The following is a 23,062-nucleotide window of genomic DNA, read 5'->3' on the forward strand; positions in this document are numbered from 1 at the left end:
GCCTAGAGCCGCCACGGGCAGGCGGCCCCCTCCATGATCCGGGGTCCGGCAGGGAGGTATTCGACATTGACAGCCTCTCTCAATTCTACTGCCTGTTTTTCGCTCTTCTACTCACTGCCGCACTCGTCTTGTCCGGGAGCGACGTGGCGCAAGTCATGCGCGCGCGGGGGTGGCATCCGAAGGCGTAGCCGCACAACAGGCCTGCGCTTCAGGCCTCGCCGTACGAGCGCGTGTTTCAGGTCCGGGCTTCGTGGCGGCTCTCCGCATCGAGGAAACGGCGAGACTGAGACTCAGCTGAGAATATGCTTTTTCATCCCTTCATCTTTTCTTTTCTGATACGTGGAGTAGAACGCAGTATTCGCAACGGCTGGCGTGCGTGCACAAGCGCTGCGCGGGTCCCCGAGTCCGCAAAGATCGTGGCCGGCCGGAACGAAACGTCAAGTCGGCGTACATGCATGCAGTGCACAGCAATGGTGAAACCAAATGTCTTGATCTACCTGGCCGCGTTGAGCGAACCTGCATAGGTGTCTCTGCTGTCTTGGTGCTCGCAGCCTTTAACTCGCCTGACATCTCGCCCTCTTGGGAAAAGCCACTGTTTCGAGATCTTCAAGGGAAACAGGTTCGGCAGGTTTACAGCAATGCAGTTCGTTCCGTGACCTGGTGTCCGCTTCTCTGCCGCTGCTTCGTTTTTTTTTTCTTGGCCGCGGCGGCTGAGGCCGTTGAGAGCAGATCAGCGCGGCAGGCCCAGGTGGTGGCCGCCTGGACGCTGAACGCCAGGACAGAGACGACGATCACCAAACACTAGGACGTGACGCGGCTAGTGTTTCGGAAGCATGTCAACGTCTACAATAGGTCGTTGAGTCTGTTTGTCGTCACGCTACGAGTTTTCGCAATCAAGTGGCTTTAGCTCTTACTGCCGCATATTGGCAGCGGCAACAGATGAGAATCGACTAATCTAAAGTGGCTACAGGATCATACAGAGCAGCCGATAGCCTCACCTCGGAATAAGGTACCAGGGGTGGTGCGATTCGTACTGGCACATACAGACAGCTGCAGCCGTCGTTCAGATAAATGATTTTTAGGCCCTCTGATCAGGCTTGGGTATCTTGAGTGACTGTTCTCAACCTGGTGAAAACCTAGTAGACAATGCTTTCATGTCGTGAAATACTTGCGAAACCACCCCTTGCAAGAACATACAGATTTGTCCTGCAAACAAAAAATATTCCAAATGCACCCCCAATTTCCCCATTTCCGGTGTAGCAGCAAGCTCAAACATCCACCATTCCATCTTGTGTTGACGACATCGATTCGATACCGCCTTTTCGGAGACGGATGAAATCTCAAAATGGACGACCCAACCAAAACGCCATCGAGATCAAGCATCACTCCCACCCGTCGTCACACTTCAGAAGCTGCGTTATGCTATAAATGTCATTCGGAGACCGCCGCCGTTTGTGGGGCGATGTATGTTTTATCAAAGTGGTATTACGTAGCCGTTGTCCAATGGAACAAAAGGCTAGTCACACTAGTTTGGTAGGCCGGTCGATCAAGACAAACGCCAGCGGACGCCGATCTCGAGAGCGCTGGTGTTGCGCACGCGTACCTTGTCCTCCTGGTCCGCCTCGCCGCCACTGAGGGCGTCGTCGTCCAAGACAATGTCGTCGATGACTGCAAGCGACCGCGTGCGCGGCACCACCAGTAACTCCTTCTCGCGCGTGAAGAAGGCGCCGACCTCGACCGCTTTCTGGATCGCGCGGCCCGTGGCGACCATGACCACGTCGTCAAGCGAGTCGGTAAGAATCCCAGTAGACGAAGCCGACCCGCCATTCGCCCGGGCGCTGTTGCTGTCGTTCCGTTGCACGGCCTGTAGTGCCGCCATGCGCGCCGCCAGCGACAGCCCCTTTGTCTTTTCCGGCCCATTCTCGAGAGCCTTGCGCACGCGCTTTACGAGGCTCATGAATGGCGTCTTGGCCGCCACGTTGATGACCACTGTGTGCGACGCGCGGGGGCCCGGCATGTAGCCGTCGGCGTCTGGGACTCCATCGCGCGACACGGGGTGCGAGAGGGACTGGCGCGGCAGAGGACGCTTCTGGATTCGAAACCCTTCACCAAAAAAGAGTGTCAGACAGAGGTTTGTTTGGCTTGATCTATGGAGACGCAGACAGAGCTCAAGAAGGGCGGGAAGGAGAGCGTGGGTGCGGGAGGCGCACGGTGGTACAAAGGAAGGGTAGTGGGGGGCGTACGGTGCGGCGCGGAAGAGACAAACCTTTGGGAATAGGAAGCAGCTTTGTATTCGGCCGGTTGGATAATGTCGTCTCCTCGCCGGTATCCATGCCGTCACTAGGCGAGAATACGTTGCTTAGTGGAGCTCAGTCGGCGCGCAGGTGCAATACGGCGAAAGAGACAACTATAACGAGTGTCTCCGATTTTAGGTAGGTGATCGCCGCCTCAGGGGACTCGATTTCATAGATAAGGGTTCACCATCAGAAAATGATATGCGGTGCCGCTGAGAGTGTTGCCAGCGGCTCGTGTCGTGAGCGATTCGTGTGGTGTTTAGTTAAGTTGGATCAGACTTCTAGTTTAGGGTCGCTCGGGAAACAAACCGACGCGGGAAGCTAGAGACAGGAAAAGATTGCAGAGGTGGGGTAGGTGGGCCCCCAGCTGCCCCCCAGACTCGGAACTTTGCTAGTGAGCATTGGAGAACATCTCACCGCCTGCCCCTTCTAGTCTAGACGAGGCTGACGGCCTGAAGCTATCACTACACGTCACCACACCCACTACGGACCTTAGCCATCTCCAGGCACCGTTTATTCTCCCATCTCATCCCATCAGTACACAGTAAGCAATAGCCATCTGAACACGATTTCTCGAGCACCACCCCGGAAGATGGGTGCCTGCCCGGCTCGCAAGAGTCAACGACAATAGCCACCATGTCTGTAGAAATCTGGCCTCCTGTTGCGCCAGACCAGCTTAAAGCCGCCGTCGAGGTATCCCAGGTAAGTCGACAGCCCCCATCTCTCCCGGCCGCGGCCATCCAACCCCAGGGACGACAGAGGACGAACGAGCTGCCATGGCCGCCGATATGCTGGAATCGTGGGTGCTAATCGAGTCTCCGCTTGCGCCGCCGCCGCCGCCGAAGCAGAAACGGGAACTCGACTGGCTCGTCCAAGAGCTGCACGAAACCCTGACCAACCTCAAGCACGGCCTCGAGGACTGCTATGCGCTCTTGGCGCCCATCGACCCTGGGAGCACTCTGGTGCTCAGCACGCCCAGGAACGAGATCGTCAAGGGGCACATCACGCGCGTGGGGACGCGCATCGTGAAAGGGGCATGTTTGCCCCCCCCCCCTTAAAAGCAGATGGTGGCTGGCTTGACCCTCGTACTAACTCGCGCCCACCTCGCTGCCTCTTAGACCATCTACCTCCGCATGCGCACGCTGCCGCACCAGACCCTGACCATCAGCCTAGACCACCCCATCCACCTGTGGCCCCTGACACTGCTGCACACGCTCCTGACGAACTCGATCGACCTGCTCAATCTCACACTCTCGTACTCATACCCCTACCCTTCCTCCGACACGGCATCATCCCCTCCTGCCGGCGCCAAGAACAGCAACAACAACGGCCCCGTCTCGTCGCCGCAGTTCCTTGCGGCCCAGTTGCGGCTGCTCTCACAGTCGCTCAGCGAAGCCTCGGCGGTGCTCAAGGGCGCGCCTCTGATGTCGGCGGACCCGTCGTGGACGACGCGGTCAGTGGCAGCGTCGCACTTTACGCCCCCGCTGCCTTATCTGCCGCACATGGCTGAAGTGACTCCGGCGCTGAGCTTCTTCCTGAGCATCCAGGACAGCTGCCTGGTGCTGTGGCTGCGCAGCCTGGAGCCGGCGGACGCGCCCGTCAACTTTGGCACCAAGCTGGCGCTGGCGATTGGCACGGCGCGGCGGCTTGAGCACGACGAGTCGGACCGCGTGTTTGGCTTCTGCTGCTGGAGCAGCGGCGGCGATGGCGAAGGGAGCAAGCACGCCCCCGTCCCAGCCACAGCAACGCATAGCAGCAGTCCCGACCTCGGCGGTGCCGGCCGGAAGGAGGTGGACGTGTTCGTGCGGGAAAAAGTGCGCGTCGAGAGCGCGGACCCGAGCCTGATGTCGCTGTCGGCGAAGCTCACGGCGCTAGGGCACACGCTCGGCGTGGCGAGGCGGAACCTCGCCGCCGTCATGGGCGAGGAGCTGGAGGACTAGCGGTCGAGATGTCCTGGCGATGACGGCGGGAGCAGGAATACCGCCGCCGCCGTTGTGGTATGCCGCCGCCCGGCGAGGCCGTTTGGCAGTGGTGGCGGCTTCGACGGCGCCGAAGACGACGGCGACTACGACAGGTACTACTACGACGACTGCTGCTCAAGCTGGCTGGAGTTGGACAGGACGTACTATACCAAGGGGTTTATCTGTTGTTTCAGGCATTGCGGCGTTTGACTTGTTTTTGTTGTGGTGTTTCTGCTGTGGTGTTTCGGCAGTACCGTCGTTGGCGGCTTTTACGGGCAGACGCTATGTAATACGAATAAACACCCACGAATTGATATCCAAACGATACCCGTGCAGAAGATTTGCATGCTAGAGGTATATACTGCTCTGCTGCCAAATATACAAATACCAATTCCTTGCAACTTGCAACGGGACAATTGAGGCAAAAAAGCGTGCTAAAGCCGGCTGCCAACGTCGTAGTTATCAAGTTAATCCACGTGCCAAATCCCAAACCCGCTAAAATCCTAGGCTTCACACACGACAACCCCACAGTTCACTCCACTTCAGTGTCCTAGGCTTCCCAGCGGTGAGCCACACATAGTGTGGGCAACTCACGCTTTAAGCCACTGGCGACCAGGGCATGGGGATCAAGATGCGGCTCTTCATCTCCTGAATAAGGGGCACCGTCTTGTGCACCGTGTCGGCCCAACCCTCTATGCCCCAGCTCTTCTCACGGCGGATCTTGCGCTCCTCGAGGTCGGCAAACTGCCACAGGTGGTGGACCGTGTTGAGGTCGCCAATCTGGACAAACCACGCGCCGACGCCCTCCATGACCTCGCGCCGCGCCTTGAGCCCGCGCCGCCAGTGCGTCTCCCACTCGAGCAGGTTGCCCGGGTGCAGCGTGTACGACCGCAGCTCGAACAGGCCGCCCAGCTGGCGCGGCGGCGTCGTGGGCCAGAAGCTGAACTCCTGCATCAGCGAGCTGTTCTTGCTCGTGATCAGGGCCCGCAGCTTGCGGTCAAATTCGGGGTACTCGGGATGCTGCGCGATGGAGTGCATCGAGGCGTGGTAGCCTTGGTAGCGTTGGTATTCCCAGATGTGGACTGCAGGAGGCAAACCGGGTTAGCTTGCCGCGAGGCTATGGTGAGGTATATACTGTAAGGCAGTTCGGAGGGAGCTCACCAAACGTATTGCAGTCGCCCACCTCAGTCCGCCAGCTCCCAACCAGATGAACCTTATTCTCTGGCATGCTGGCCATGCGCGGGTACCACTCGCCCACCAGGGCGACGTACTCGTCGATATTCTCGGGTTTGACCTCGTGGAAGACGATCGAGTGGACGTACTTGCCGCGGGCCAGTACCTGGCTAAAGCTTGCTTCGATCTGCGCGTCCATCTCGCGGCCTTCCTTGGTGCCGTAAATCAAATTGGTCAGTGGCCCGGCCTTGCGCCCGGCCTGGTCCGTCTCAGCTGAGCGCGCGGCATTTCCTGCTCCCGCCGCTGTGCTTAGCGATCCCAGGCCACGGGCCAAGGGAGAAGAGGGCGGAGGTGAAGGGGATGACTTGAACAACGCACTGGCTTCCCGCTGCTTCTGTGCCTCCGCAAGCTGTGCCCGGAACTGCTTCTGCCGGCTGTTGAATGCCTCGTGCTGCTCTGGTTCAATGTCGCCGAGGGACGGCGTATGCTGCTTGGGGTCTGGCTGCTGGGCCGCCAGCGACGTGCTAAAGGCACGGATCGTCGGGGTTTGCCGAGCGGCGGTGCGGATAACGCGTTGCGAAAGCATCTTGGGCAGTATTGAGGAGAGGTATTTGATGGTCGTAAAAAAAAAACCTCGCAAGTTGCGAGAATGGGTGCCCAAAGAAGGCGGTGCCGTTCCGACTAAGCAATTGACTGACAACAAAGAGTGTTCGTTCCGGGTGGTTGTGTTCTGGACGGACACGGCCGGTTCTAGGGAGCGCGAGGTGCGGGCAGTGCAGCAGAAGCGCACGGCAGAGGCAGAAGGTGATTTCCGTTTGGGGTAGCTTGCGAAGATCACGAGCTGAGGGGAAGCACAGTCAGGCAGGTGCGGCACAGCACAGCACAGCAAGACAGCTGCGAGTCTCAGTACTCCCGAACTGAGGTTACTTCTAGAGCCGAAAGGAGGGTGAGAAGCAGTGAGAACTCAGGGAAGAAGGGGAGATATGCAGGTTAATTGGTCGATGGAACAGTCTTCTCTCACCCCGCACTCGTGAAAGGAACGGCTTTGCGGATGCACGAAGCTGCTCATGGGGAGGAGGTGATGCTGCTGGATGGTGTGCCAATGACAACGCTCTCAGCAGTAGCAGCTCATTCCGCAGGAGGTTCCTTGGGGCGGCCCACAGCGTTCAGACCACCTATCGCTTGGCCAAGCCTGGAGGAAATGCGGGGAGTGATGTCACCTGTCTAGGGGTGGCCATAGCCTCCAGCACACCTTTCGGGGGGTGAGGGCTTGCCAGTGACTTCCAGCCTTATTCAAGCTGCAATATTTACCATCTCATGTTTAGAGTAGAGGCTGTCATGATGTTTGATTTGGTGCAGGAATTATCTCCATATTTTAAGCTTAATTTGGTATGGAAAACCGGATGCGAAACGCGATCTCTGCTGCGGCGTGTCGCTAGAGTAGGCCGGAGAAACATTGCCTCGGCCTCCGGTCTCGCTAACCGTTTTTGAAGGGCCCAACGTGCTGCCTGAAGTTCCAGGCCGCAACTGCACGTCTAGTTTCCACAGTCGACTCCACCGTCCGGCAAGCAACAGCTTCCGAAGCCGAGCTTGCGAAAAACACTGTTTTCCATGACCTCAACCTCTCTTCCATCAGCCCAATCCAATCGAATCTTCCACCGTCACCAACCACAGATACCGTCAAGATGTCGTGGCTCGGGATCACACCCCTCAAGAAGTTCCCGACGCCAGTGTGTACGTCAACCAATTGATGCTGCCGCGACACCTGGCGTGGTGTCTTTGTGCTGACAATTCAAATTCGCGCAGTGAGGCCCATGGCTCCCTTCTTCATTGCCGGTATGTCTGCGTCTCGCCCCCGAGAGCCCTGATGCAGCCGTCGCCGGCTCGACGCTGCCTGTCTAGATGATCCCAATTCGCCTCGGTCGCGGGTAGTTGACTGACTGACGCGATGTGGGACATAGGTCTGGTCATCGCCTACGGTGTCAACGCTGCGCAAAACGCCATGATGAACTGTATGCATCACGCATCCCTTGGTGTCGGCTTCCGTGTGCCGCGTACTGACAGGTTCCCCCTCGTTATTAGCCGACGAGTTCAAGAACGACCCGAGAAATCCGCGGGCCAAGTCGGGCGCCCATTAGACGAAGCCGTGTCGAAATGGTGGCGGTGTGATGATAGAGACGAGAACAGCCCAACATTTTCTTGCACGATCACCCCCGAGAGTTGACCCAAGAGGTCGGCATTGTATCATAGAGCAGCAGCCGGCGTCAATTGAGCTGTCTCGGATCCCTCTGCACTTGTATCACTGACAGGCGTGGACGGTCGGGCTTTGTGTGGGTTGGGGATTGGAACAACCAGACCGTCCACTGCACATGCATGCATGCGTTTGGCCGCGAATCGATACCCCTTGGCTTCCGAGTCCGAGATCCCATGTGCTCACCACGTTAGTGTCTCCTTTTGGCACCAATATTGCAATCAATACAGTGACAGCTCCTACCCCATTCCTCCCTTCCTCCCTTTCCCGACCGATCCGAGGGATAGCACTTTGCTCACTTGCCAGTTAACATGTTGATTTTCAACGTGTTAAAATCGACATTCACAATCATTTTCTCAATTGATGTGGATGTTTTCGCACTGGCATAGATTAAATATTTAACACGTTGCTGGGCGCCCGCATTGAGAGATCGTCTTGATTCTCCTCGATATGTTGGGAATCAGTAGAGGTTACATTCCATCTTAATAGCTATCTTTGTTGTATCGATACACATTACTTTGTGAGGGGCCGTTGGGTGTTGGGTGTCGTTGGTGTTGCACTGCCATCGCCCGTCTCTGCCTCTTTCGTGATTTTCCGTAAAATATGCCATATTAAAAAATACAGAGATGTTTTTGCCACTGGCTCTGTCCTCTTGTCCTGGCTTTTGCTCAGTTTGTTCCCCTATAATGGCTGCAGGTTTCTTGATCGGGTGGATGTATGTTGAGCCCCGCAATCCGAGCTTGAGGCCCAGAATTGCTCTCAGATTGCTAAGCTTTCCGAGCCCAAGGTCCCCCGAAAGCCGAAAACACTCCGGTCATCACTCAAGGGGCAACAACATCGCAAACCACGCCTATACAGTCCATGAGCTCATGCTGCGTAGCCTCACAACAGCAGCGGGGGAATCTTTCTCCAACAGCCAAAAGACGCACATTTCTCATCTCAGCAGAGTTTGGCTTACCACAGGTGTCGCAATGGGTGACGATGGCCAAGCTCCAACTGCGCCACTGCAGAGGACAGCCGCCGAAGCGAAGCAACCGCCACTCGCCTCAAAGCACCAGAAGAGCAATGGCGGCGGCAGCAGTATTAAGCCGAGCAAGAAGGAGGTTAGGATATTGATGCTGCATGGTTAGTTGCTCATGTCTCGTCTCACCTCTCCCACAGCGGAACTTCGTCCGGACATGCGGATACACAGCACTCCTGCATGCATCATGACATGACACAATATGACACAACAAAACGGCACCGCTGATGAACGGCGGGGCCTAGGCTACACACAGTCGGGCGCGCTGTTCCGCGCCAAGACGCGCGCGCTCGAGAAGATGCTGGCAAAGGCCCTCGCGCCCCTGAATCTCGTCCCCGCCCTGCTGTACCCCACGGGGCCTATCCGGCTGTCGCCGCGCGACATCCCCGGGTACGAGCCCAGCTCTGCCGCTGCCGTAGACGGTGACGATGATGCCATGAACGCCTGGGCCTGGTTCCGCAAGGACGACGCCAGCGGCTCGTATCGCCTGCTCGACCGCGGCATGGACCACCTCGCTGCCGTCATGGCCGAGGCAAACGCGCCGCCGCCTGCGACAGCGACAGCGGGTGAGTCGGAAGCGCAGCAGCAGCAGCAGCAGCAGCCGGGTGAGGAGAGCGATGAGCCCGTCATTGACGGTGTAGTCGGGTTCAGCCAGGGCGGAAGCATGGCGGCGATGCTCGCGGCAGCGATGGAGATCGAGACTATGGGGCAGGGACTACGGCCGCCGCCGCCCGAGCACGCGGCATGGGTGTCGGCGGTGCGGCGGGCCAACAGCCGGCGGCCGCTCAAGTTCGCCGTAGTGTATTCGGGCTTCTACGCGCCGCCCGAGGACCTGCGCTGGCTGTACGAGCCGGCCAAGATCGCCACGCCCACGCTGCACTTCATCGGCAGCCTCGACACGGTCGTCGACGAGACCCGCAGCCAGGCCCTCGTCGACCGCTGCCAGGACCCCCTCGTTATCGTCCACCCCGGCGGCCACTACGTGCCCATCAGCAAGGAGTGGGTCATGCCGCTTGTGGGCTTTATTAGGAAGTGCGTCGAGGGGAATGTGTGAATGGGCGTGCGTATTTGAGAAAAAGACTGGGGTTCTTGAGCGAACTATAGACACGTCGTTTTACATGTCATTACTTGGTGGATACTGAACTGCGTGCTGCTTTAGACTACATAGAGAGAAGGGGAGCAAGAGTGGTTGTCATGTGTTGATAGACTCAAGACTAGACTCGAGAGGTTTTTCTCGGGGGCTGGGGGAGAACGTCGCCTGGTTGGGTAAAGACATCTCAGCTCCAACAGGATGCAAACCCATCAGCCAACTACCAACCACACGGTACTGATTATCCAGTACCCAATGCCCTTCTCGTGATCCAAATGATGAGTGTAAAAAGGCAGTGTGGTTTGACAAACACTAACGTAAACCCCCGAATGCCTAGCTGACCCTATGGCCCCCCATGAGCCGTAACTTGCCACCCTTGTGTCCGTGACGCATTTTCGTTAGCACTAAATGGCTAGCTCGGCGCGGCGGAGCTTGTGTCTTATTAGTGAAAACTCGCAGAGCCCAGGGGGATGCTTGTCAGCGACCCCTTACACATATAGAATACACTAGTATAGTACCATCCCGCCGGCTAACAACTCAACTTTACGCATCGGGATCTTGCTAAAAGCGGACCGATCCTCGCGTGATCACCAACAACGGGCTCCCTTCAATCTTGACGGGGTACGCATTAATGTTGTGGGTTACCGTAGTGGCAGGAGGTGGCGATAGTTGCACAAATTACACGACAAAATGTTCAAAAAGCATCCCCACGACCGAAAAAACAGGGGTGGCGATGAGAGTGAGAGTTGAGACATTTGGGAACCATAAACACTTTGGCGATCCCAAGAAATTGGAACTATGTCACACACTGACAGAAGCGGAACCTACCACACTCACTGCCAGCAGTGCTTTGCTCAGTTAACTCTCTAGCGGGGGGAGGGGGGGGAACGTTTTCGACTTCATGAACAAATATGCGGGTGTTCAAGCGGAGTACGCCGCGGTATTGACGTTGGCTTCCTATCCTACTTGGAACTACTACTATAGCGTAATCCTACTGGCACTACGGAGTAGTATGCAGAGTACCACCCAAGAATCCTTCCCTGCCTGTCACGCCTCTTGCACATACCCGGTCAGACCCTCCAGCAGCTCCAGACTCCTGTGGTTGACAATGGCCGCGCAGTGCCGGCCGTTCCGTCGTGATGTCGACCTTGTCCTTGGGCTGCATCATCGGCGGCGTCAGCGACCAGGCGAAACTGTGCAGATGGTGTTTCACAGAATCAGTTCAAGTTAAATTTAACACAAGTGTTGAAGCTCATGAAATCGCAGGTTGTCCATGATAGTATCAATTGAAGTTAGATAAGGTACTGACATGTCGTAAGATCAAGAGATATGTCCATCTACAAATGTGGAACATGTGCTACCACCACAAGCAGCAGCAGGAGAAGGACCAGAAGCATGGCACTATGGGAGCGGCAGGTAGGTTTTGTCAGAGGTAATTATCAAGTGATTCAATACTTGATATAAAGGACGAGTAAAAGGGAAAGAGAAATGCACATGGTAACTTAGTGAAATATAATACATTACTGCAGCAGTACATTTGCGCTGGCGCCTACAGACTTCTACTAAGAAGAGAGGAAGAAATAAATGAAGACGTAGTGCGTGTGTGTCCCCCCAAAAAGACCCAGGCAACGATGCCAAAGAGGAATCCATCATGTGGATAGGGGCTGCCATCTGATGAGTCATAGGTACAGCCCACCGACATTATGTTGCCCATCCGTAACCAGTATAGAACGTAGTTTTCAGCTCGCACTTTGAGCAATCAGGTCGCGAGGCTCTGCTGCCAAAACAAAGGAGGGGTTGTTTCGAGCAGCCAACACAAGAGACAGGATCTCCAATATCGCCTCGCTTAATACCAAAGGGGTCTAACTCAGCCATGCCACAACAGGGCTCCGAAAACACCAACAAGGGCGATGTCGATAACTATGAGTACACAAGGCCATCGGAGTTGGCAAGATACGATTTAGACTCTGCACGTCCACAAAGAACGCGGGGACCGCGGCCTGGCAGCTCTGGCCCTCGCCGAGATTGGGACAACGAAAGCGCCGATGGGACTCCAGCACGCCTAGAGGAGCGGCCAAGCACCTACTCCGAGTTTGATGGCTGGAGGCGTCGTGGTCGCAAGAATTACGATACCGGAAGCCGTATACGTCTCTCTGAGCCTGAGCGTCAGGACTACCACGGCCACTCTGATGTTCTCTCTAGCGGCGGAGATGATGACATCGAGAGCGACTAAAATAGAGACCGGAGCCTGGGGCGGCCAAATCCATACCGTGAAATCGTCATGCCACCCAAGCGCGACGGTGAAGTAAAGAAGCCCATCAAAGGTATTCTCAAAAAGCCGACGCCAAAATTTCCAGAGGGCCCCAACCCAACCCGACCAGGCGTTACTCCTCATAAGGATGATAAGATAAAGAAAGACGTTCCTACGGAGGCCCGATGGACTAAGATAAACCGCAGATTTGTCAACCTAGAAGCGTTAATAATCGGGAAGGAGCGCTTTGAGGTCCGCGACGACCTTGTCATTATGTTGCGCGTTTTAAGTAAAGAGGAGATCCAGGCCTATACTACGGCGACGGTGGAACTGCGAAGTAAGTTATTATTCCCCTTTATAATTAAGCATAAAGTTGAGCGAGAGTCGCCAAAGCGTGATTCGGTATAGATGCTGATATTTTCCGCAGAAAGGCGTAGGCAGGAGCAAATCGAGGGAGGCGGTGGCCGATTGGGCCGATACGCGCAATGATAGGACAGTGCCGCCTCGTCCTGCCAGTCCAGGACCAGAAGAGGATATATAAGACATATGAACGAATAGACGTATAAGAACTTAGAGGTCAGTGTTTACCCCTGGGTTCCAAATGGCCAAGTCCATATATTAGCAACACGTCTCAAAATAACACAACCCGTCGATCGCAAGCTCCCCTCCCATGGCGCTGCCACTCTTCATTATGGAACATAACGTATCGAGTTTACGGGCGGTGCGATTGCCGAAAACATTATAGTCTTTACTTACCAAATTCAAACCTTACTCGTTCTCCTTCATTATCCTCAGAAACCAAGCTATACGGCATCGACCGTCCGGCTCTATAGCGATATAACTGTGTTATATACCACTCGCAGTGTCGCCTGCGTAGTTCTTAGCAGCGACAAATCCACCCATATTCATAGATATAAGTCTAATTAACGCTGGTACATAGTGAGGAATCATGAAATGGTACCTGCTTTCTCAATGGAGAGTCGATGCAAGGACAATATGTAGGCTAGATTCCTCTAAGTTACTATAGCTGCACCTCGCCCTAGTTCCTGAGTAGTTCTAATAGTTGTATAGCAGTTGGTGCATGGGCGCAAGGTGGTACGCGCGGTTCGGCAAAGCGACTTTGAATATCCGTGTTTACGGGAAGGCAATTTCGTAAAGAGAAAAGCCCGTCACCCGTTTGGGCTCTTCATAGGTGCGTAGTATAGCCCCCAAAGGTTCTTTTAATCAAGAAACTACGATAGCATTTTATACGGAGCTAACCGCATATTATTACAAACCACTCGACTGTTAGGGTCGTCTGTCTGTAAGGGAGCACGGGCTCCACAGAATGCTGGGGTTGGTAATTATGAAGATAGAACAAAGGGCAAGCTCCTATCCCACGGGTAATACAGTCAAATTGGAATGCCACTCAAAGTGTATGAGTGCGGTGAATGTGTATTGCTTGCTTGAAGAATCAAGCAAGAACTATCTAAGACGGTGGGTACGGTCATCGTATATATCTAACAGTGTAACCAATAACAATGGTCCCACTGTCCCGCGTTCCCGACCTTAAGTGGTCCCGAACCTCAGGACCCAGGGACACTCCTAATTGGTTCCTTCCATGGCACGCTCCTGATTGGTCCACACCAAACTGAGCGTGCCCCACTATTGCGCATTTCAACAAGGATTCGTAACACTACGTAATGGTGAGCGTTAACGCTCAACGTCCGCCTAATCCGACCGCCATAAGAATCCGCGGCCTAAGGCTATAATGGTACGTCAGGCGTGCGGGAGTTAGACATAATCTTAATTTACCTATAGTAATAATAAGTAGAGTAAGAGCAGGAATAGAGGGCGAGGAGAGAAGGGGAGAGAGGAACAGGAGGCAGATCTAAGAGAAGGCAGGTACGCCGGATCAAGGTGGTCACAATGCAGGTAAGAAGGTGGGCGAGCAATGAGTAGTATTGATGTGAGACTTCAACCTGGCCCTCGCAAAGGAAGGTGGGCGAGGGCCACTGTTTATATACGTGCTCAGGGGCTCAGGCCCGGGGCGCCATGGCGTGGCGTAATGGCTTGTGCCAACTGGCAGTGTTCCGGCCAGTTGGTAACAGGTGGTGAGCGCGCACCCTGTGCGCGCGGCTGGTGTTCGGGTTGTCCTTTCCTTACAGCAGAGAGGGGCCCCAGGGGAGGGAACGGCGAGAAAGGAGTGGGGGAAGTAAGCGGGAGTAGATCCTAGTGAGAAGTAAAAGAAGAAAATAAAGCAATACGGTGACCAGTTACGTATTAACTATAATTTATTGACCATTACACAGCAGCAACGGACTATAGATCGATATAAGTTAGATTTAAGGACGACGGACTAATATAATATATTGGGCTCCTAGGGCCAGCCTTAAGGAGAGTAGGCGAATTTCCCTAAAACTACGAAATTCAGCTCCTCGCGATAGGTCACTACTTTCAGTTCACCCGATCCTCGAAGTATTATTTTCGTTTTGACCTCTCTGTAAGGAAACCACCCTCGTAGCCACCATGGCCACCGCCACCAGGACCACCCTCGCCACCATCGCCACTATCGCCACCGCTAACAGGGCCACGCACTATCGCCACTACCACCTTGGCCACGCAAGGATGACTCGTAACCCCTTTCACGTGTATATAGACCATGGCCTTCGCACACCTCTTTAGCTCAGGCCAGGTTGAAGTCTTACGCCAATACTAGTCATTGCTCGCCCTGCTTGTTGCTCCCATTGTGACCACCTTGATCAGGCGTACCTGCCTTCTCTTACACTCTCGAAGAGGAGCTACCTTAATGAAATCAGTTAACCTCTTACGCGGCCTAATTATTTCTCGAAGATAGTAAATCTCCGTAGTGCCCGCAAATTCTTCTAGCCTCAAGGTAGACTAATTCCTTGTATTACCTAGCGTCACGCTCGATTGTCTCCCCGGATTGCCTCGCTTTTGAGCATTGAGGCAGATAAAAGATAGTTCTAAGGGGATTGCCCGACGGGTAGGACTGTACGAGCGGATCTACGAATAAGGCAGCCCCTCTTATGGAACCTTTAATCTCGCATGCCTAGGAAGTTGAAGTCTTTAGGGGCTTAGCACGGTTGCCTATATGCCATCTTAATGTCTTTAGCTTGTAAGACCCCTGTCACGGCTCTTTGCTACTGATTAGCCGAAATCACGAGAGCGTTATATGTCTGTCTAGGTATCCTTCATACGCGTTATTAGATCGGCGTTTGGTTCTCTTGCCCCTCAATAGGCAGCTGCTGTAGCACCTGCTCTACTCTCTAATGAAGAACTCATCCTCGTATTCACAAGCTTGTTCGGCATAGATTTACACCAGGCAACTATGGCTGCGCCATCCTTTCCATCCTTCCAATTCATTTCTAGGTAAGCCGGGAATCGTTTACTCCGGTAGGGTGGGAAAAAAGAGACAGGGTGGCCAGGTGGCGGGGCGCCAGTGTCCCGAAATTGGGCTCAGAATGCCATTTTCAAACCACGGTAAGTATAACCGGGGTAGCCCAAAAAATGACCTCTCGCTCAGCCTGGCTCAGCTTAAGGCGGCAACTACTCAGCTCCGAAGGAGGAAATGGAAACTCTTGTTGTCGGTTTTGGGGTCATGTAATGGCTGTTTCCTACGCCCCTTATGCGGTGGAGTACAGAGTGGCGAGCCATTCGGCTAGAGTGAGGTAGCGGGGCGTACCAGTTCAGATTTGTATTGATGCTGCCCTGTTGTTTTAGGAGCTCATCGCATCATGAGTCGGGTTCTAGAGGCAGAGCCTGAGGGCATTGGCCATATAATTTCACTCCTCTCGCTCTAGCCGACTCGTTCGAGGTTCGGTGATAGCCAAAGAAATGTATAAAATATTCAGGAGGTACCATAATCCGCGGCTGGAGACCTTTGCAGTGACGACATACAAGCTATTTTGTTGGATTTCTGACATATACTAATTCTGGCAATGGTACTATGACATGCTCTCAGGAGCCTAATTAATTAGTCGTTAAGTTCTGCTTCGATCTGTCATTAATCAGGGCGCGTTGGTGAATTTGATTAAAAGTTTACAATTTACTGAACTTGATGTAAAAAAGTTCATTAAATGAGGTGATATTTTCAAGGAAGACGGGATTGATAGGGTTAACGGCGAGGGCTAAGTAGATAGTATCATTTTGGAAGTTCTAGAGTGATTTAGATTTGCTGGACATCTTGGAGAATAACTGCAACTCCAGACACGTATAAATTCCGATAACGAGACAGAGATAAATATTAGTTTTGTAGGGCGCAAGCTATCCAAAGCTGGCAGCCGCCATAGCCCACCCATTTTCCTGGTTTTATTGCCCCTGGAAACCCCTACAACGTTGAAAGATCAGAAACACCAAGGGACAAATGCCACCCCAAATCCATGCCCAGTAAAAGCCAATAGGTATTCACAAACATTACAGTAATGGTTCTGTTCTAAACCCAAGCGTCGTCAAATTAAACCCAAAATACCTCCCCGGGCCGCCGTCGTATCGTAACATCATCCCTAGCCAGCATCGGACTAGACCACCAGACTTTGCCATGTTGCTCCCTAATCCGCCAACCACGTCAGTTCTCGAGTTTGCCGCAAGATTGTCTCAGCCTCCTCGGCACGGTCCAGAGACTGGGGTTGCGACTGTAGGTAGTCGCACAGCCGCTGGGCCGTCTGGTACCAGAAACGGTCCTTGGGAGACTCGAGGCTCCTACGGCGGTAGTCGGCCGCCTTCTCGTGCTCGCCCATGTGGTCTTCGATGGATGCGAGGAAGTGGTGGGCGCTAAAGAACTCGTACCGGTCCACATAGTCCCAGCACGGCTGCGGCACGTTCTTGTTACCGTGCTTGTCCCTAAGCCGCTGTACGACCCCCGACAGCATGACGCGGGCCCGCATGGTCGACTCGGCCGAGAACAGCGGGATGTACATGCGCACCAGCAGCTGCTCGAGCTCGAGGATCCGGTTCGTCGTGCTCACCTCGCCCTCCGTGGCCAGCGAGCTTCGCACCGACCCCTCGAAGTCCTCGAGCAACGTGGCCACGATCGACATTTCGGGATTCATGAGGATCACGTAGCCACGCTTCAGGTGGATTGTCACGTAGTCCTGGCTCCCTCGAAGTTGAGTGACGAGGTTGACCCAGAGCCGCCAGCCGTGTGCGATGTAAGACTGCAGCGCACACTTGTCGGACTGCCTGGCGAGCCTGTAGATATTCATTGCAACCTGGGTGATGGGGTGTCCCGGCTTCTTCACGCTCGCTATTTCGTAGAGGTATTCGGTAAACATGACCAAGATGTCCGCCCAGCCTCTGCTTAGAGCGAGCTGTGGCACAGCGAGACAGCAGTCCCAGATGGCCTCGACATCGAGCTCGTTTGCCACGGCATCTTCGACCTTTCGAAAGGCCTGCCGCAGGGCATTTCCCCCCTTTTCGGGCCGACCAGAGTTGAAGTGATTGGAGGCGATGTTGAACTGCTGCAAAATCGAGACCTTCCGGGCTGCGGCCCCGCTAGGGTAGGACTCGGTCCTCCACGGCGTCTTCCGCTGGCACCATGCAGAGATGTAGGCACTGTAGGCGCTCAAAGCTACCTCTAGCTGGAATGCTTCATCGTTTTGATACAGCAACGGAAGTAGGCTGGGGGATGTCGACGAGTGGTATTCCTGGCACGGGAGGTATTCTTGGGTGGTGAGGTATTGCTTGGGCGGGCGGCAGTCCCGGGGGGCGCGTTCAACGTCGCGGCTCTCGGACCGAGCCATCACCCCCTTTCTCCGTGCTGTCCTCGAGCACGGCGGCTTTGTGGCGCCGGGCTTCCCCGACTTGTTGTACTTGGTCCACTTCCACTTGGCGAACTGGCCCTTGTACATTCTCGCACTGGGGCGCGCCGTTAGCGAATGCTGACGAGAATGCGGCGCCGCAGAAGCAAAGCAATGCAGTGACATACGTGGCTTTGAACCTGTGCTGCTCCTGCATGATGTTGATGACGTCGTTGAGAATAAGATTCTGATCCATGTAGTACTCCTTGATGATGCTCTTTCTGGCTTCCCAGTCGGCAGAGCTGTTGGGGATCAGACACCGCGGGGGCGAGGACTCACTAGAGCCGTCTGATTCATGGCCCTTGCGGTTGTGGTCGTGGTCGTGGGCGGAGCTGTCGTCGCCGTCACCGACCTCATGGGCGTCGTGGAGGACTCCATGGATAGGGTGCGTAGGAGTCGTTAGTGGGGAACGGCTATCCACCGACACGAGATTGTATTCGGTAAGAGGCGGAAAAAATGTAATCGCCCCGCTAAGGAGTGTCTGTGGCGGCGGTGGCGAGCTCATCTCCCCATCTGAAATGGAAGGATCACTCGCTCGCGCCTCCCAATATCTGGCTACCTCCCCGTCTCCAGGGACAGAACTGCAGCACCGGCCAGGATGGGCGAATTCGAACTGGGGATGGAGCGAAATCATGAAAGCGACGACTGGTCTCGGCCGACCAGGCAAGTAGGTAGGCAGGCAGGCAGGCACAGTCTGACGACACAAGGGTTCCAATTGTTGGGGGAGAACCTCTCCACTTGCGTAAACCTTGAAGCCTGAGGACTAGGATCGCGAGACGTCGCTGCCGTTTTGGGCCTTTTGTCTGCAGTCTAGGCCCGACATCCATCAAGGATAGTTTTTTGTCGTAGCTATCAAGGTACAGCAGCTATGCCACTGACCTGAGGCTCGGATGCCCGGGCGAAGCCCATTCGAATTTTCTTCTTTAAACAGATTCGCAGACACAAGATGCAGGTAGGGACAGACAGGCCGGCCCCCCGTGTAACGCTCCACTGGTTTTCCAGGTTAGTGCAGTACAGTATGCAGTAGGCGGGGACGGGAGTTTGCGCGCTTCCCCACTGTCACCTCACCGTCCGAACTCCAAACTCCAGAGCCAGAGTCCAGACTTCCCTTTCTGGAAGCTCCCGCCGCCTCCCATCCATTCTGGGAGTCTGGGCCCACTCCCCGCTCCCCGCTGTATCTCCGTTTCCAGGACAGTTGCAGTCTCTGGCTACCTACCTTATCTATGCGGCCGTAGCACGCAATTGTATCCCACAGGCTCACTGCGTGACGCTTACCGTGAAGTTGAGCTACCTGACAAGTTTGACAAGACGCCATGATGGGCCCATAGCCTGTCTCTGCTTCGCCGACGGTCATCGGCTGCCAGCATCCTGTAGATGATTCCAAACCTGTCTCGTCGCCGCTCGACGCTGTGTGTCTAAAGAGACAGGGCTGGGGCCGACCGGGGTTGTGCAGCGTCCAGTGCCAGAACGGGCGGGATTGCGAGGTGACGCTCGACTCGTCGAGCGCGAATATTCCAAATCATCTGCAAATTCCAAATAATCTGCCGGGGCGCTGTCACACCTGGCTGTAGGGTTCCTACAAGTTGATGGGTAGAACCATGTGCTGGAATCAGCCCGCGCTTCACTCGGCCGTTTCACACCCCAACCGTCAACTGCCTAGGCTGCCCAGGCTGTCCGGGCTTCTCCCGTCGCCGTCGCACAGGAATGATCACGCCAATGCCGCTTCCCGAGGCCCATGTCTTGCTTGTCTCCTACCGGCGGGCTACGTGTCTGATTTAAAATGCGCCAGGGGGTGCCTATCTGCCGATCGGAGTCTGGAAGAAGAGTGACACGGGAACAAGGAGTCGCCCAGCTTTCGATTCGCCCAGGACACGGCCGACCAGCTAATCACGTCACGGCCGTTCTGATCTCCAGCTGCCTACACCACCGCGCCGTTTGGGTCACGCAATCTTCTTCCATGTGTGACTGGTCACACTGCGAGCCGCAATTGGTCCACGGTTTCAAGGGGTGAAGTCAGTCTCGCTCGGCGGCCACTCGGGCTCGTGGCCTCAACACCAAACCCACCGCGGTGAAGACGTCACACCAGGCCAGGCCCGTAATACCGGGAGCACGCAATGCTGTAGGAACCGCGATAAGTTGCAAACCCCGCACCCCTGTGCGACCCTCAGCCTTCTGGGCGTCGACCAGTGTGGTTCTCCCCCTGCCTACCTTTAGGTAGGTAATCGGCGGCCATGTCGTCCGCCTCGACAAACCTGTCAAATAATTAGCGGACCATAACGATGCGACACAGACCCATACGCAAGGAACTTGAACTCATCATGAGAACTGGGCAGCATATCAAAGCAACATTTTTACATGGGTACTCTCCGCCATCGCAACATACATCAAGGCTGATCCCGCATAAAACGCAAAGACAAAAAAGGGGGCAATCTATCGACGACCAAAGCAAAAAGAAGAAACTTGCTTGCTCAGTAACGGGATTGAACTGTTGACGTTCGCATAACCAGATACTATCTTTCGACGGTATTAGTACGGCGCTGCTAACCAAACTGAGCTAACCGGGCTGCTTGGATGCTTGTTTGTTGAATATTGCTTGCGTTATCCTTCTCCATGGTCTCCACGGCGTGGAGACTGTTCGTGCTTTTGAATTTCGAGTCTTCGTGGAGACCCGCTTGTGACAACAGCGCCACTGTATTCCTGGGCGCACGCGGGTACGTGTCCCAGACAAACTCCGCTGCTGAGCCACGCTACTGCTGAAACAGCTGGGTTGTTGCTTGGTCGCTTTGTTTGAGTCCAAGACATTATTGGTCCAGCTTGGTTAATTGACAACCAACAGCTCTAGTGACCTACTAGCCTTTAATTGGCTGGTTGCCTGCAATACCCGGCGACCTGGAGACCTTCAGGGTAAGGCGTACCGGAGGCTATCACCTGCCTCGAAAGTAGGTAGAACCTTGGCTTACATTTAGAATAACTACCCGTTGTCCTTTAAATTTAGAACTTCTCACTTCCGCACCAGCGTTCAGAAGTTTTTTCCTCTTGATATTTTGAGAAACCCGGCCAAAGGTCTTCTGGCCATCTTCAAATTGCCGCTCCATAACACGAAGGCTTGGGCGATAAGAAAGGGTCGCCCTCACCAGTGAAAGATTTAGGACGTCACATTCTAGAATTGGTTAAGCCTTGCACGCCAGCTGCCTAGCCAACAAGCCAGTCTTTCATAGCGCAAGGAGATAAAGGTCTTCAGGGCTATTTATGCTGTGGGAGTTTAAAACTTGGCTACTGTGGAGGGTGGCCCTTTCTGTTTGCCCCAGCCTTCGTACACTCAATATCTCCCCAATTTCTATCTCGGCCAGAAAATCACAAAAACCAACCCAAACTGAGTTGGTGAGAGAATGCTGGACGTCTAAAGACAACCTCTTTCCCGACTAGATACACGGTAACAATTACAAAGCTTGATCTTGGCATCGGCGTCGGCGTCTCCGCGCGTATAACTATAATTTAACAGGGCAAACTGACAAATTGGCGCCACAAGGTCTAACAAGCTTCCCCTCTTGGTCTTGTGAACGTTTTGAAAATTCCCTGCCGAGAAATCCCGGCTGAGAAATCCAGGCTGGGGACCTTGAGTCCATGAGACGCGACGGACGCTGGTCGGTAAAGAATTTCCCCTTCGCTCGTCCCATAATCGCCCTCGACTACTTCGCCATGTTTCTTTTGCGCCGTTGGTGCAATATCGAGAATGGGCAACAAACAGTCATCGCTCGACCCCAACGGGAGAGCGGGAGTGCCGCCCTGTTCTTCGCCAAGCTCAAGGCCCACTCCCCGCACTGCTGAACCTAAGTCTGGTCGCAAACACAGCCCTAGGACTCACGACTCTCAGCCGGGTGACTATCAGCCGCTTGTGCTGGTGCCGCCGCCTTCGAGCAAATACACCCTCCCAAAGTCCAAGGATATATGCGAAATCTTACGGAGGCAAGAAAATAGGGCCGATATCTCTAAACTCTTGCGGAAAATAGCCGCCGGACTAGTGAGGCCCTTCAGCCTGGCATCGGGGCGTGGATTTTCGGACACGCGGTTCAAGGTTGGCGCACCCATCATCGCTAAAGGGTGTGGATGAACGCGGTGTCGGAACGATCACCGACGTCAGGAGAAGCCGTTTGACAATGAAGCGGCAAGACATCTTGATACCATTAATGGCGCCCGGAAACACGGCAACGCTGCGGACACTCTACGAGATTGGTCACACCCTCGTGCATGCCGACTCCATCTGCCGCCACTGCAGATGGGCCAGGAGTATCCATTCCTGATCCCGTACATGGCCGACTTCATTACCGCCGACCGAGGACCAGATAGCGTCATTCTCGGTCTCTGTCGCGGCCATGGAGGGCTACACTAAGCGCCTACCGGGCGGGCAGTCCAAGATGCATGAGCGGCTCCAGTGCGCGCTTTTCCACCAGGTTGGATGTCGTTATTTGCACAGTACGCAATTTGGTGCTGTGTAAGTATTCACATGTCGTTCGTTGTCTCCCTTACGTCAATACCCAACTACCAGACGAACCAAAGAGACAGAAACCAGTTATTTACCAGGCTAACCCATCAACTTTGCACTTATAACAAACAGGCAAAGCTGCCCCCACTGCTACACCGACTTCGCATTCAGCGTGGTGGCCATCCCCGGGAGACCGGGGAGCCGGTGCCTTGTGTTTACGAGCTGGGCGAGATCAAAAACGGCAGCGGGTCGCAGTCCTGCAACTACGCGTCCGAGATCTCGTTGGTCGCGTCGGCGGTGTCTAGCAACTAATTACCTGTATTTAGTCGAATTTATTCTTTCATCAATGCGCAAATGTTTTGGGAAATGGCATCTTGCCCCTGGCTTGACTTTTCATCCTCCATGGCCTCTTGTCTTTGACTCGATGTGATGGTCCAATTTGGTTGTCACGGGTGACATTTTCGACTTTCAAGTCAATGGCCGGGCACCAATGGGAATGGGGCATGTCGAGGCCCAGGTGGCTGTATGTCTAAGCCTAATTTGGGCTAGCCTACTGCCCCAGAAAAATCCGAGCCTCGTGGCCCTCGTCTGATTCGCTAGCAGCAAACCTGCGATGCTCGATCAGGCACCGGCCTTGGCACCCTGGCGCTAATTCCCCCACAGCATTTTGATGAAAAAGTTTGGGGCTGAGCAATTGCCTGGCTTGGTCTGACTCACAGCCTTTACGATGTGGCATCGAC

General features: G+C 54.7%; 8 protein-coding genes across 8 annotated transcripts; 4 read left to right on the forward strand and 4 right to left on the reverse strand.

Annotated features, from left to right (window-relative positions):
- Window positions 1-1,071: 1,071 nt before the first annotated feature.
- Window positions 1,072-2,619, reverse strand: B0T26DRAFT_820803 (Rpp20 subunit of nuclear RNase MRP and P-domain-containing protein). Its single transcript, XM_060447403.1, has 2 exons — window positions 2,267-2,619; window positions 1,072-2,103 (listed from the first exon to the last, which is right to left on the reverse strand). The coding sequence occupies exons 1-2, from the start codon at window positions 2,331-2,333 to the stop codon at window positions 1,547-1,549; spliced, it is 624 nt and encodes a 207-aa protein (XP_060299737.1). The 5' UTR covers window positions 2,334-2,619; the 3' UTR covers window positions 1,072-1,546.
- Window positions 2,620-2,930: 311 nt separating this feature from the next.
- On the forward strand, window positions 2,931-4,234 carry B0T26DRAFT_737751 (RAVE subunit 2/Rogdi; the record flags this gene model as incomplete). The annotated part of the gene is made up of 3 exons (XM_060443497.1): window positions 2,931-2,996; window positions 3,143-3,328; window positions 3,413-4,234. The coding sequence occupies 3 exons, from the start codon at window positions 2,931-2,933 to the stop codon at window positions 4,232-4,234; spliced, it is 1,074 nt and encodes a 357-aa protein (XP_060299738.1).
- Window positions 4,235-4,543: 309 nt separating this feature from the next.
- On the reverse strand, window positions 4,544-6,333 carry B0T26DRAFT_107495 (uncharacterized protein). The gene is made up of 3 exons (XM_060433256.1): window positions 5,807-6,333; window positions 5,417-5,719; window positions 4,544-5,337 (listed from the first exon to the last, which is right to left on the reverse strand). Exons 1-3 carry the CDS (start codon window positions 6,012-6,014, stop codon window positions 4,853-4,855), a joined length of 996 nt encoding a protein of 331 aa, XP_060299739.1. The 5' UTR covers window positions 6,015-6,333; the 3' UTR covers window positions 4,544-4,852.
- A 780-nt stretch (window positions 6,334-7,113) lies between these two features.
- B0T26DRAFT_639983 (putative mitochondrial F1F0 ATP synthase subunit Atp18) lies at window positions 7,114-7,566 on the forward strand (the record flags this gene model as incomplete). The annotated part of the gene is made up of 4 exons (XM_060437182.1): window positions 7,114-7,162; window positions 7,235-7,264; window positions 7,390-7,440; window positions 7,511-7,566. 4 exons carry the CDS (start codon window positions 7,114-7,116, stop codon window positions 7,564-7,566), a joined length of 186 nt encoding a protein of 61 aa, XP_060299740.1.
- Window positions 7,567-9,219: 1,653 nt separating this feature from the next.
- On the forward strand, window positions 9,220-9,947 carry B0T26DRAFT_692170 (serine hydrolase-domain-containing protein). The gene has a single exon (XM_060441155.1). It carries the CDS (start codon window positions 9,224-9,226, stop codon window positions 9,752-9,754), a length of 531 nt encoding a protein of 176 aa, XP_060299741.1. The 5' UTR covers window positions 9,220-9,223; the 3' UTR covers window positions 9,755-9,947.
- A 2,124-nt stretch (window positions 9,948-12,071) lies between these two features.
- B0T26DRAFT_671626 (uncharacterized protein) lies at window positions 12,072-12,530 on the forward strand (the record flags this gene model as incomplete). The annotated part of the gene is made up of 2 exons (XM_060439357.1): window positions 12,072-12,378; window positions 12,469-12,530. The coding sequence occupies 2 exons, from the start codon at window positions 12,072-12,074 to the stop codon at window positions 12,528-12,530; spliced, it is 369 nt and encodes a 122-aa protein (XP_060299742.1).
- Window positions 12,531-16,275: 3,745 nt separating this feature from the next.
- Window positions 16,276-16,953, reverse strand: B0T26DRAFT_692178 (uncharacterized protein). Its single transcript, XM_060441156.1, has one exon. It carries the CDS (start codon window positions 16,925-16,927, stop codon window positions 16,592-16,594), a length of 336 nt encoding a protein of 111 aa, XP_060299743.1. The 5' UTR covers window positions 16,928-16,953; the 3' UTR covers window positions 16,276-16,591.
- A 307-nt stretch (window positions 16,954-17,260) lies between these two features.
- On the reverse strand, window positions 17,261-18,344 carry B0T26DRAFT_639749 (Clr5 domain-containing protein; the record flags this gene model as incomplete). Its single annotated transcript, XM_060437161.1, has 2 exons — window positions 17,261-17,897; window positions 17,968-18,344. Coding segments are annotated over 2 exons (1,014 nt in total), but the record flags the coding sequence as incomplete, so codon positions are not given.
- Between the last annotated feature and the right edge of the window lie 4,718 nt (window positions 18,345-23,062).

Source organism: Lasiosphaeria miniovina, assembly GCF_030549165.1.
Source record: "Lasiosphaeria miniovina strain SMH2392-1A chromosome Unknown B0T26scaffold_2, whole genome shotgun sequence".
NCBI lineage: Eukaryota > Fungi > Ascomycota > Sordariomycetes > Sordariales > Lasiosphaeriaceae > Lasiosphaeria > Lasiosphaeria miniovina.

Coding starts and splice junctions, on each gene's coding strand:
- B0T26DRAFT_820803 (XM_060447403.1), bottom strand. CDS start 2,333: ATGGATACCGGCGAGGAGACGACATTATCCAACCGGCCGAATACAAAG. Junction 2,104..2,266: donor GCTGCTTCCTATTCCCAAAG/GTTTGTCTCTTC, acceptor TTTTTGGTGAAG/GGTTTCGAATCCAGAAGCGT.
- B0T26DRAFT_692170 (XM_060441155.1), top strand. CDS start 9,224: ATGGCCGAGGCAAACGCGCCGCCGCCTGCGACAGCGACAGCGGGTGAG.
- B0T26DRAFT_107495 (XM_060433256.1), bottom strand. CDS start 6,014: ATGCTTTCGCAACGCGTTATCCGCACCGCCGCTCGGCAAACCCCGACG. Junction 5,720..5,806: donor ACAGAAGCAGCGGGAAGCCA/GTGCGTTGTTCA, acceptor CGGCGGGAGCAG/GAAATGCCGCGCGCTCAGCT. Junction 5,338..5,416: donor GGGCGACTGCAATACGTTTG/GTGAGCTCCCTC, acceptor TGCCTCCTGCAG/TCCACATCTGGGAATACCAA.
- B0T26DRAFT_692178 (XM_060441156.1), bottom strand. CDS start 16,927: ATGCGGGCCCGCGTCATGCTGTCGGGGGTCGTACAGCGGCTTAGGGAC.